The 13,096-nt window shown below is 53.7% G+C and overlaps 1 protein-coding gene across 1 annotated transcript in view; it reads left to right on the top strand.

Moving 5' to 3' along the window:
• The window catches only part of ITGA11 (integrin subunit alpha 11), a 40,779-nt gene that overhangs the window by 15,308 nt on the left and 12,375 nt on the right, over window positions 1–13,096 (top strand). The window contains exons 5-16 of the mRNA XM_069026010.1: window positions 344–458; window positions 2,619–2,746; window positions 3,314–3,462; window positions 4,406–4,550; window positions 5,095–5,260; window positions 6,597–6,667; window positions 7,125–7,269; window positions 8,914–9,062; window positions 9,281–9,421; window positions 10,241–10,444; window positions 11,078–11,208; window positions 11,794–11,960. Coding sequence (XP_068882111.1) covers window positions 344–458; window positions 2,619–2,746; window positions 3,314–3,462; window positions 4,406–4,550; window positions 5,095–5,260; window positions 6,597–6,667; window positions 7,125–7,269; window positions 8,914–9,062; window positions 9,281–9,421; window positions 10,241–10,444; window positions 11,078–11,208; window positions 11,794–11,960 — 1,711 coding nt within the window. The remainder of the gene's footprint in view (window positions 1–343; window positions 459–2,618; window positions 2,747–3,313; window positions 3,463–4,405; window positions 4,551–5,094; window positions 5,261–6,596; window positions 6,668–7,124; window positions 7,270–8,913; window positions 9,063–9,280; window positions 9,422–10,240; window positions 10,445–11,077; window positions 11,209–11,793; window positions 11,961–13,096) is intronic.

Here is a 13,096-nt window from a genome sequence, read left to right as displayed (position 1 = left end):
GACACCCGCTCTGCAGCGCTTCCTTTGTGCCTTCCTTCGTTTATTTGCACAGCATTACTTGTTTATTCCCTCAGTCACTCATTTGTTGGGGAGTCTCCATCCCTGGAAGTGTCTGACACCAGCTCGGGCGACTCTCAGAACACCCTGACCTCTGCAATGTTTGCCTGTCCTTGGCCAGGGCTGGAACGGCTTCTTCCAGCTCCATTCCAACCCAACCCGTTCCATAATTCCATGATTCCCTGTTTCACGCACCGCCTCACGCGTTCCGTGGGGAAAAGCTGCCAACACATCCATGGAAAAGGGGTCGTTTTATCCCATTCCTGCTTTTTCCCGTCCCCGCCAGGCCTGCAGCCCCCTGTGGTCCCACGAGTGCGGCAGCTCCTACTACACCACGGGAATGTGCTCCCGAGTCAACTCCAACTTCCGCTTCTCCAGGACCGTGGCTCCAGCTCTGCAGAGTGAGGACCAATGATCCCGGTTCCAATCCCTGCTCCGATCCCTGCTCCAATCCCGGCTCCAATCCCGGCTCCGATCCCTGCTCCATTTCCAGCTCTGATCGATGCTCCAATCCCTGCTCCAATCCCGGCTCCGATCCCAGCTCCAATCCCAGCTCCAATCCCTGACTCCAATCCCTGACTCCAATCCCAGCTCCAATCCCAGATCCAATCCTGGCTCCAATCCCAGCTCCATTTCCAGCTCTGATCGATGCTCCGATCCCAGCTCCAATCCCAGATCCAATCCCGGCTCCAATCCCAGCTCCATTTCCAGCTCTGATTGATGCTCCGATCCCTGCTCCAATCCCGGCTCCGATCCCAGCTCCATGTCCAGCTCTGATTGATGCTCCAATCCCAGCTCCGATCCCAGCTCCAATCCCAGCTCCAATCCCAGCTCCAATCCCGGCTCCAATCCCAGCTCCATTTCCAGCTCTGATCGATGCTCCGATCCCTGCTCCAATCCTGGCTCCTATCCCAGCTCCATTTCCAGCTCTGATCGATGCTCCGATCCCTGCTCCAATCCCGGCTCCTATCCCAGCTCCATGTCCAGCTCTGATTGATGCTCCAATCCCAGCTCCGATCCCAGCTCCAATCCCAGCTCCAATCCCATCTCCAATCCCGGCTCCAATCCCAGCTCCATTTCCAGCTCTGATCGATGCTCCGATCCCTGCTCCAATCCCAGCTCCAGTCCCTGCTCCGCTCCCAGCTCCAATCCTGGCTCCCATCCCACCTCTGGAATCAGAGGGAATCTCTGTTCCCAACCCCAGGGAGAACACAAAGTGCTGTTAGTGCTCAGAGGAAGCGATTCCAAAGGGTTCCACACATCTGGGAATGATTTTCCTTGTGATTGACACCTCGGGAAGACAAAAACACCTTCTTCTTCCCGAGCCCAGAATCCAACGTCCCAAATATTTTATCAGCAGAGCTCAGGAGGGAAAATAGGGAAAGAATTCCGAGCTTGGCTGCACAAAACAGAGCCCTCATTGACTGCGAGTTAAATACCTTGGAATTTGGAAATTCGGAGCCGGGATTTTATTCTGGAGGGTTTAAATGAAGTTTCCTGGATTTCCTGGAGCTGGGAAGGATTGCTAGAATCCTGTCCTGCTCCTGGAAGCTCCTCATCCCATGGCATGTGATTCCCCAGCTCCAGCACCCCTCTGGTGTTGGTTAATGCCCAGGGCAGAGAGATGGGCTTGGGAAAATGGGATTTTGGGGGGATTGAGGCAGGAAAGGCAGGGCCCATCACCAAATTGCCAGGGCATAAAGAGGGTCTTGGGAAAATGGGATTTTCAGGATCAAGGCAGGAAAGGCATCACCAAATTCCCAGTGTCACTTCCCTCATTATGTTCCAGCCCTTCCTGCAAAGGACATTTGGGATTTTAGGGAGTTTTAGGAAGTGTTCGTTTAGTGGGATGCAGGGTCAGCTGCTCTCCCTGATTCCCAGGATGGGATGGAGATGGAGGCACACAGAGCATCCCAGAGATCCAGGAGTGACTCCAGTCCATGGATTCTTTAATCCATGAAAACCTAGAAGATGGAAGAGCAGCTGGTAAATCCCTGAAATCCACGATCATCCCTGATTTTTCCAAGGAATGTTATAAAACATCAGCAGACTGAGATGATCCTGAGCAATTTTCCGCACTGGAAAAAGGCAGCTCCTGAAATCCCTCCTGCTCCGGCTGCAGAGCCGAGCCCTGGGGTCCCCTCTGGGGTTTTTGGCTGCCTCGGAGCCGAGGATTTCATGGGAAGGGAGGAAATGCCCGCCTTGTGTTCCATGGCAGGGCTGGGAATGACTCAGGGATCAGGAACGGCTCTGCGGGAGGAACGGAGCCGGATCCTGCTCCTCTTTGAAGTGTGGAATGGTATTAGATGGGATCAAATTCCAAAGCTGAATCCCAAATGATGCCACGGAGTGTTATTCCTAGGAAGCGATCCCATCTTCTCTCAGCAGAGCGGATTCCTGTGGCTTCTCCCCACCTTGCTGGAGCCCCAAGTTCTTCCCCAAGTGATTGAAATCCCATTGTTTTCCCGATAAATCCTAAGAGGAAGGAGCTGGCTGGGAGTGAAGCCACAAACCTGCCCCTTTGCAAGACGACTTTGAGTAAATCCCTGGATTTTCCACAGGATGCCAGACCTACATGGACATCATCATTGTCCTGGATGGATCCAACAGCATTTATCCGTGGGTTGAAGTCCAGCACTTCCTGATAAATATCCTGAAAAAGTTTTACATCGGTCCCGGACAGATCCAGGTAAGACCCTGAACTGTTTGTGTCATCCCGGGGCCATTCCCAACGTCCCTTTTCTCTCAATCTGCTGGAATTTGTCCAGATATTGGGATTTTTAACTCATTCCATGGAAAAAACGCTGCCATTAATGTCCCTAAGTGAGCCATGGAGGGAGCACATCCCACATCCCAGTGGGAACAGGGAGGATGAAACCCTATGGAAAGACAGGCAGCTGTGAGGAGCTCTCCATCCTCTCGCTCCGAGAGATCATGGCTGGATTTAGGCAGGAATTTGGGCAGGGATTTGGGCAGGAATATCCCAAATTTTCCCAAATAATCCAGTTTGGTCCCACCTGGAGATGCTGTGGGTCCAAACTGGGACACATCTGGATCACTCCAAAACTTGGGAGCAGGGCAGGGGGGAGAGCTTTAAAATTGGGAATTATTAATGATCTGGTGGAGGGAAAACTAGAGAAAATTCCATGAGAGATGGAATTTTCCTGGTGGCTGGTGCTTCCCATGGTTGACAAAGCTCCTTGCGGACAGGACCTCATTTCGTTGGCATTTTTGGTGACATTCCTGTCATTCCCAGGTGGGAGTTGTCCAGTACGGAGAGGACGTGGTCCATGAGTTCCATCTGAACGACTACAGGTCCGTGCAGGATGTGGTGGCGGCCGCCAGCCACATCGAGCAGCGAGGGGGCACCGAGACCAGGACTGCCTACGGCATTGAGTTTGCTCGGTAAAACCCTTCCCATTCCTGGTCCTATTCCCAGGAAAACCTTCAAATCCCCGGGTTTTGCCCTTCCTTCCCTCTCCGTTTGTTTTCATGGCTGCTTAAAAATGGGGGAACCACCAAGGTTTGAGAAAACTTCCGTTTGTGGGAAGCTTTGCAAGTGGTGCTTCCCAAAGTTCTCCGTCCTCGGTTGCGTCTGGAGCAGACTCTGGAATTGTGTCCTTTTCCCGGAAGCCCTCAGGGATGAGCTCCCAGTTCCCGAATTCCACCCCAGGCACTGGAGCTCTCCTGGAAATCCCTGGAGGGTCCCCAGGAACTCAGGACAGATCCAGCTCCATCTCCTCCCTTTCCAAGGACAAATCCCTGCTCCCGCACTATTCCTTCATCCCAACCAATATTCCTGCTGCAGATCATGGAATCATTTAGGTTGGAAAAGAGGTCTAAGATCGACTCCAGCACCGCCAAGGCCACCACTGACCATGTCCCCAAGGGCCACATCCATATGGTTTTGAAATCCCTCCAGGAATGGGGATTCCAGCCCTGCCCTGGGCAGCTTGGAAAAGTTTTAGATGGGTCCTGGCCGGATCCGAGCAAGGTCCTGGATGATTTGTGTCAGACAGAGTCCCCCGACCCTGTTCAATGTCCCTTTTCCATAAATATGCTGGAATTTGGCTCCGTGTTTTGTCAAAATAGTGGGATTTTGGACGATTGGGTGAAGAAGTTTTCCCTCACGGGGGAAGAGCCCACAGGCCATGGCCAAAACTTCACTGGCCAACTCCAGATCCATTCCCTTGTCCAGTTTTGCAGAATTAGGGCCTCTTTCCCGCAAAAAGTGGGAACATCCACGTCCACAAGAATTTCCCGAGGGTTCCTGCACCTCCCCAAGGGGCGGGCTCGGTGGGGCAGCGGAGCCCCCACGGAGCAGCCCAGGGCATCTCTTCACTTGCAGCTCGGAAGCGTTTCGGAAAGGTGGCCGGAAAGGGGCAAAGAGAGTAATGATTGTCATCACAGATGGAGAATCCCATGACAGCCCAGACCTGGAGAAGGTGATCGAGGACAGCGAGAGGGACAACGTCACCAGATACGCCGTGGCGGTGAGTGAGGGGACCTCTGGGTGGTGGAAGAAGTCCTGCAGAGCTTGGTGGTGCTCCAGGAATCCCAAAACACCAGGACAGCCCATCCCCACTGCTCCTGGAGAATTCCAAGAGCTCCTTGTGCCTGGTGCTGCTTTTGGGATGCTCAGCTCGGGATTTGGCTGCTGGAGCAGGTGCCGGGACCAGGAACAGGCAGGACCCCAAATTCCACAAGGAATGTCCAGCCTGGAGGAATCACAGCAGTTCCTCTGTTTGTTCCCACAAAGTGGGGTCAGATCCAAGGATGGGGCTTCTCCCATATGGACACCCCAAGAGGCTTTGGGATGGTTTTATCCATCACGGAAGAACTTCCCAGAGAAGTTGTTGACCCCTCATCCCTGGAAGTGTCCAAGGCCAGGTTGTACGGGGCTTGGAGCACCCTGGGAGAGAGGAAGGTGTCCCTGCCCATGGAATGGGATGAGCTTTAAGCTCCTTTCCCACCCAAGCCATCTGGGAATTCTAATTCCATGAAAACCCCTGAGCCTTGCGTTTTATTCCCAACCAGGTCTTGGGTTATTACAACAGGAGAGGAATCAACCCCGAGGCCTTTCTGAACGAGATCAAGTTCATCGCCAGCGACCCCGACGACAAACACTTCTTCAACGTCACCGACGAGGCGGCGCTCAAGGACATCGTGGATGCTCTGGGAGAAAGGATTTTCAGCCTGGAAGGTGAGGGATGCTCCTCCCCAGCACATCCCAGGCTGGGAATGCGCTGCCGATCCTTTGTTTGCCTGATTTGGACGTGGCTTCCGTCCTGAGCCTAAAATCCCACTTGGAAGATCTTCAGGTTTGAGGAAATGTCTTTATTTGGAGTGGTTGCATCCTTCGGATATCGGGAGCAGAGATGCCTTTTCCAAAGGACACACCTCATTCCGGCCACTGGAATTCTGGTGGCTTTGATTTTCCTTTTTATAGAAAACCTTGGAAATTTGGTATGGGGGGAATTTGGGTGCCAGTGTCTTCCTCATCCATCAAAATTCCAGGGTTACAAACAGGAAAACCCACACACAGGAGTGCCAGACATCAGGAGATTATGGGAATAATGTTGGAATTTCAGCTTTATTGGCTGAAGTGAAATATCAGGAAATATTTCTGTCTTAAATGTCAGCTCTTGTGACAACTTTGTCCGTCTCCCAAACTAAATTTATCCAAATTTCAGAGGAAAAATGCAGCCTGGAATGAACAATTGGAACAGAAGATGGAGGGCTCGCGCTGGGAATTAAACATCTTGGATTTGGGGCATTTTTGCTCAAAGCAGCTCGCAAACTCCTCACAAGTTACCCAGTTTTCTCCATCCAGCCTGGCTCTTCCATGTGGAAGTTGCCCTGGATGAGGAGATTCCCACAGTTGGAATTATGAAGGAGCAATTTCCGAAGCCCCGTTTTTGGTGATCCCGCAGCTCTGAAAGGGGAGGAGCTGCACCCCAGCACAGCTCCCAGACCTGTTAACAGCACGAGGTTGTGGAACAGGCGGGATTTAGGGAGAAATGGGATCATCAGGAGAACCTGAAGCTGCCAGAGCAATTCCAGAGGAGGCCCTGGAGCTGCTCCGAGGGCTGGAGCCCCTCTGGAGCCAGGCTGGGAGAGCTGGGAATGTTCACCTGGAGAAGGGAAGGCTCCAGGGAGAGCTCAGAGCCCCTTGCAGGGCCTAAAGGGGCTCCAGGAGAGCTGGAGAGGGACTGGGGACAAGGCATGGAGGGACAGGACACAGGGAATGGCTTCCCACTGGGAAAGGGGATATTTAGATGGATATTGGGAAGGAATTGTTCCCTGAGAGGGTGGGGAGGGGCTGGGCTGGAATTCCTGGAGAAGCTGTGGCAGCCCCTGGATCCCTGAAAGTGTCCAAGGCCAGGCTGGCAGGGCTTGGAGCACCCTGGGATAGGGAAAGGTGTCTCTGCCCTTGGAAGGGCTGGAATGGGATGGGAACCCACCAAGGCACTGCTCAGCCCCTCCAGGAAAACAAAACTCCGTTAAACACAAATTCCCTCTTTTTTTTTTCTTTTAAGGAACCAACAAGAACGAGATCTCCTTTGGACTGGAAATGTCCCAGACTGGATTTTCATCCCACGTTGTGGAAGTAAGAGAGGAAATGTGGGATTTTATTGCTCCTTGCCTTGTCCTGTTTATCACACCCCACTCCAGGCGGGAGATCGGGATTTGGGATACGTTATTAGTTATGGAGTTAAATCACTGATGTGAGGACAAGGAAATGCTGCTGGATTATCCCATGGGAAGGGGAGGTGCTGGGAGACCCGAGGATTCCTTAGGATCTGCAGCAGCTCCTCCCAATGCCACAGCCCCTTGGGAAGGATGAGCTGGAATGTCCATGGAAAAAGCATTTGGGAATTTCTTGGAGAGGAAAAGCACACTGAAAAGACAAGAATAGGGTGCAAGTGTCATTCCAGCATTTTTAGAACCCTCCAGCATTCTGGGTGTGCTTGGAAGAATGGTTTCCTAGTCTGTATGGGATCGGAGGGATGGAATCACCTCCACTTGGGAAGAAATCCCATCAAACCCCTCCTGTTTTCCCACAGGACGGGATTCTGCTGGGAGCAGTGGGAGCCTACGACTGGAATGGAGCCGTCCTGAAGGAAACCAGCAGCGGGAAGGTCATTCCTTTGCGGGAATCTTACCTGCAGGAATTCCCGGAGGAGCTGAAAAATCACGGAGCGTATTTAGGTGGGAAAGCTGAACGAGACCACGGGGGAGTTTGGGATTTTATCCGTAATAATAGGAAGCACGGGATATTCCTCAGTGGGAGTGGGATCATGGGAGACCTGTGGGATGCAGCACAGGAGCATCCTCACCTGGGAAGAGCCTGGCTCTGACCCTGGAGCGCAGCACAAACGGGATTTAAATTCAGGAGCGGCTGAGCCAGCGGGTCATCCGCAGCTTTCCTTGGAATGGTTTCAAAGCGCTGATGGAATTTCATGCCTAGGCAGGAAATACCTGCTGGGTTAATCCATTCCATGTGCAGCCACTGAAGTTCTGGAATAAAAATAGCAGCCTGGATCGTGAAATGGAGCCTCTCCTTGGAGATGTGGCAGGGAGAGAGGTGGGATTCTGTGGGATCAGCGCATCCAGGCTCTTTCCCGGGAATGTGGAGAGCCTCTGGATACGTGGTTCATCCTTGGGGTGACAGCAGAGTGTCCCCCAGGCTGGGAGTCCCCGGAGCAGAGATGGCTGTGGCTCTCCCACGGGAATCCGTATGGGAGCTCAGACGGGCTCTCTTTCCCACTGCCTGGAGTGAGATATCCAGGAATATTGAGGAATGCTGGTGTATCCTGCTGAGCAGCGGCCGGGGGGCTCAGGGATAGCGCTTGGTTTAGGAATATCCCTCCAGGGGGCATTTTTAGGGAAAGAGGGACCCCAGGTAAGTCTGGTGAGCAGGGAAAGGGGTCTGAAAATCCCTGGAGAAACTCAACATTTAACTGGATGCGCTTCCAGGGAATGAGATTCAGTTTCATGGTTGGCCAAACTTTGAGTTTCACAGAATCCCAGAATCCTGGAATGGTTTGGGTTGGAAGGGACCTTAAAGCTCATCCCATTCCACCTTCCCCTATCCCAGGTTTCTCCAAGCCCCATCCAACCTGGCCTGGAACATTCCAGGGATGGAGCAGCCACAGCTTCTCTGGGCACCCTGTTCCACTTCTAAGAATTTAAGTGGAATTTAAACCTGAGCCTGAAGGTTCAGGATCCTGGACCTGGTGTTGAAAACCGGGATTTGGGAGCCCCAGCTTTATACTCCTACAAAATCCCGTCTGCAGCCATGGAAGTGCTGCAGCCCCGGGAGTGATCCCAGTAGGATTGCTCAGGGTCACTGGCTTAGGCAGCGTTATTTCCAGAAGGGGGAATGGTTTTGACGGATTCATGGCTCCTATTGGACTGGGAATGTTGACATCAAGCACCGGCAAAGCTTTTCCTGCCCGGTGTTCCCAGAGGAGCGGAGCAGCGGGAGCTGCAACTTCCCAGCACTCAGCACCTCATGAGTGTTTGTCCGACTTGATGTGAGGCATGAAATAAAACGCTCGGAAGCCCGGGAATTGCAGGAATTGGATTCACCCTCGATTAAAAAAGGATTTGCACGGGAAGTGCAAATCCGGCAGTGCCAAAACTCCTGGCACAGCTCTGGCTGTGGCAGCAGCAGAGCAGCGGCTCAGGGGCACTGGGGTCCATCTGGGTGACTCTACCTTTGGAAAAATCTGGGATTTTTAGCTTCCTTCTCTGGGAAGTGGCCAGAGCTGTGTCAGCAGCCAGGGGCTAATGGAAAGCAGATCCTGGGAGCAGGCAGGGAATTCTCACTCCGCGTCCATCCCTTTCCAGGTTACACCGTCTCCTCCGTCATCTCCACCAAGCACGAGCGCATTTATGTGGCGGGAGCACCACGGTTCAACCACACCGGCAAAGTCATCCTGTTCAACATGCACAGCAACAGGAACCTCACCATCCACCAGGCCCTCAAGGGAGAGCAGGTAATTCCAGCTGGGAATGCTGCACTGATTTTCCCCCACGGAAAAATCAACCCTCTCCCTCAATTTTCCAAAGTTGGAATGGCTCGGCAGCGTCACGCGGCCGTGGATGTCCTGGTCGCTGCATCCACAGCGTGGCTGTAGCAGGGAGAGGGCTTGGAATATCCCGATGGATCCCAGGGAATGGTGGCATCATTCCCATCCCGTCCGGTCTCCTGCAGATCGGCTCCTACTACGGCAGCGAGATCAACTCCCTGGACGTGAATGGCGACGGCGTCACCGACGTCCTGCTGGTGGGAGCGCCCATGTTCTTCAGCGAGGGCAGGGAGCGGGGCAAGGTCTACGTGTACGCCCTGCAGGGGGTGAGTGGCGCCTGGGGACATGGCGGGGACGTTCGGGCGCTGCCGTGGCAGCTGCGTCCCCTTGCGGGGTCTGGCACGCCCAGCTCCCGGGGAGGTGCACAATGGGATCTTTGCCGCATGGGAGCATGGATGTCCCTCTGGAGAAACCATCTCCAGGCGCGTGGCCTCCTCCAAACTCGCTCCCTCCAGGGAGAGCTCAGAGTCTCTTCCAGGGTCTAAAGGGGCTCCAGGAGAGCTGGAGAGGGACCTGGGACAAGGGATGGAGGGACAGGACACAGGGAATGGCTTCCCACTGCCAGAGGGCAGGGATGGATGGGATATTGGGAAGGAATTGTTCCCTGGGAGGGCTGGTCACTCACGGGGCTCTGGGGACAGCAAGTGCCCTCCCTCCACCATGGGAATGGGGCATGTGCCACCCCTGTCCCCTGTCCTGTCCCAGCTTTCCTGATGGGCCACCCCCAAATCTGGCTCAAAATGCAGCTCCTGAGCCAAATCTATCGGGATCCAGGGGCACGTGGGAAGGTCATGCTCTACATCCAAGGATGGAGAGCCCGCCTGGAGTGTGGAATCCTGTACCTAAAGCAGGATTGTTTATTAGTCATGGAATCTCTTCCGTAGGGTGCAAAGCAGATGTGGGGCTGGCTGGGGGCTCACCAGGGATATGCTCCAAAATCCCACATCCTTGGGAGCACTCCCACTCCCTTCCTTGGAGAATCCCTCCCACATCACTGCACGTTTGCGTGAGGGTTTCTCCTCTTTCCAGTCTTGCTGCTGATGCTTTGGGAATTGTTTTCCTTCCTTTTCCCTTTCCCCTGGCAGAACCTCTTCGTTCCCAGCGGAGCCCTCACGGATCTCCAGAGTTACCAGAATTCCCGTTTCGGCTCCTGCATCGCCGCCGTTCCTGACCTCAACCAGGACTCCTACAACGACCTGGTGGTCGGGGCCCCTCTGGAGGACGAGCACCAAGGAGCCATTTACATCTTCCTTGGATTCCAGGAGACCATCCTGAAGAAGTACAAGCAGGTGGGGCTGCCATGTGTTCGGTTTTCCTCATCCTTCGTGGGAATAAATGTAATTTGTCCCCATTTTAAGGAGGGATGGAGCAGGACAAATCCACACCCAGGATGGAATTGTTAATTATTATGGCCAGATATTCCCTCTTTTGAGACATCCAAGACAGAATGTTGGAATTCAAGCACTGGAACAGCAGTGGTGGAGCCCCCATCCCTGCTGGGATTTAAGATGTGTGGATGTGGCACTTGGGGACATTTGTGGTGTCCTTGGCAGTGCCAGGGGATGGTTGGACTCAACAACCTTGGATGGCTTTTCCAACTTAAATTATTCCATGGAATAGCAGGAAAAAGGCTTGGAATTTGGGATCGCTACAGATTAATTAATTAACTAATTAAAAATAAATAAATAATTTGTTTATTTATTACACTTTTGATAAATATTAAATACGCAGGGTAAATCCAATAGAAATCTTGGATGGTGTCTCCAAAGGGAAACTGCTCTCATTCCCTGGAAGATCATGTTTAGTACAACCACTTGGAATGGGGAATTTTCAGCGGCGAGGTGGAGTCAGCCTGGCAAACCCTCGGCAGGCACGGATGCTCCTGCTGGAATCCAGCCTGGATTGTTCCCATTCCTTTCCAGCGCATCGCGGCTGCCGACCTCGCTCCGGGCCTGATGTATTTTGGATGCAGCATCCACGGGCAGCTGGATCTGAACGAGGATGGACTCGTGGACTTGGCCGTGGGCTCCCTGGGGAACGCAGTGGTGCTGTGGTGAGCCAGGGATCCTTTGTGCCCTCTCCCGATTTCCTCTGCCCAAATCCAGAGAAAATCCACGGAAAACTGGTCTCCCAGCAGTCCAATCCATCTTTCCAGAAATACTGATCTCCCAACAATCTGATCCATCTTTCCTGAATAACCACCCCCTGTCCAGCGGGGCTGTGGGATCTCAATGCCCTCGGGCCCTAAAAAGATACCAGAGCTGGTTTTCCGTTGAGTTTCATCCATAGTTCTCCAGAAGTTCCAAACTGATTTGTGGGGATTTGCCCGGGATCCCTCTGATCTGATTTAATTAGAGCAATATTTTCCAATATTAATTAACGTTTGGAGAGTCCCTTGAAGCTGTTGGGATGGAGGTTGGCTGTGCCCAGCTGAGATGGGTTACCCTGGGCTCTGCTTGGAGAGGGCCTTTGGGCTTCTTCAACCTCCTGGGAAAAGGAGGGAAAAGAAGGGAAAAGGAGGGAAAAGAAGGGAAAAAGAGGGAAAAAGAGGGAAAAGGGCAAACCTGGAGCTGTGGGAGACTCCAGGATGTCCCATCCCATGCTGGATCCCATCCCATGCCCTCTCCGCACCCCGCAGGTCCCGCAGCGTGGTCCAGATCAACGCCAGCCTCCGCTTCGAGCCCTCCAAGATCAACATCTTCACCAAGGACTGCAAACGCAACGGGAAGGAAGCCACCTGCATGAGGGCCTTCATCTGCTTCACCGCCCTCTTCCTCTCCGCCCACTTCCAGACTGCCACCGTGGGTAAGGACAAAATCCCAACTCCTGCCTTGCTCAGGTCTCCAGCCCCATGGGAACACCGAGCTTTCGGGATGGAAACCATCCCGGAGCTTGGTGGAGCGCACGTGTCCCTCTGCCACATCCCTCTGGTGTCACCCACGTTTGTCCCTATCCCGGCTGAGTCTCCGGGTTCTGGTGACTGTTGTGCCAAAACAAACACCCCCGGGATAAATCCCACCTCATCCCTCACCTATTCCCTGCGCTGAGCTCTCCCAGGATTTCCCTTCCTGTGCTCCATGTGACGGGAATGTCACCCCAGCAGGACAGGAGAGGACGTGGCCAGCCCACGTTCCGCAGGGCTCATCTGTCCCTCCCACCGCAGCAGCAGGACACATCTGCTGGCCAGATGTGCACGTTACCCTAATATCCCAGGGAATCTGTGGAGCTGGCCGGCTCTCCTATTAAACCCTTGGATGGTGCTGTGACCTCAAGTCCACCCAGCAGATTCCTAGGACTAAGCGGAGCGAAGGGAAGCAATAGTGGCTCAGCTCCTGCGGTCCGGCAGGAAACGCTGGCAAAGGAAAATTGGGATCCAAAGCCAAAGGGAAAATTCCCATCCCCCAGCACAAGAGTTTTGTTTTGTGCTGTCAAATCCAGTGTTTTTCTCCCTCCTGCTGTCCCTGTGGGATAAAAACTGAATGGGATTTCCTTATTTATTTGATTTTACCTTTCTTTCCACTTGGAAGAGTCACCCCCTGGATGAGCCCCTCGGCTCTGGAGCCAGCCTGGGAGAGCTGAGGGTGTCCAGGCAGGAAAAGAGAAGGCTCCAGGGAGAGCTCAAAGCCCCTTCCATGGCCTAAAGGGGCTCCAGGAGAGCTGGAGAGGGACTGGGGACAAGGGCTGGAGGGACAGGACACAGGGAATGGCTTCCCACTGCCAGAGGGCAGGGATGGATGGGATATTGGGAAAGAATTCCTGGCTGGGAGGGTGGGGAGGGTCTGGGCTGGAATTCCCAGAGGAGCTGTGGCTGCCCCTGGATCCCTGGAATGTCCTGGGCCAGGCTGGCGGGGCTTGGAGCAGGCTGGGATAGGGGAAGGTGTCCCTGCCCATGGCAGGGGCTGGAATGAGATGGGAATTTAAGGTGTGTCCAACACAAACCA

Source organism: Aphelocoma coerulescens, chromosome 10, assembly GCF_041296385.1.
Source record: "Aphelocoma coerulescens isolate FSJ_1873_10779 chromosome 10, UR_Acoe_1.0, whole genome shotgun sequence".
Lineage (NCBI taxonomy): Eukaryota > Metazoa > Chordata > Aves > Passeriformes > Corvidae > Aphelocoma > Aphelocoma coerulescens.
Note: the sequence above shows the minus strand (reverse complement) of the source record. Positions and strands in the feature narration are given on the sequence as shown.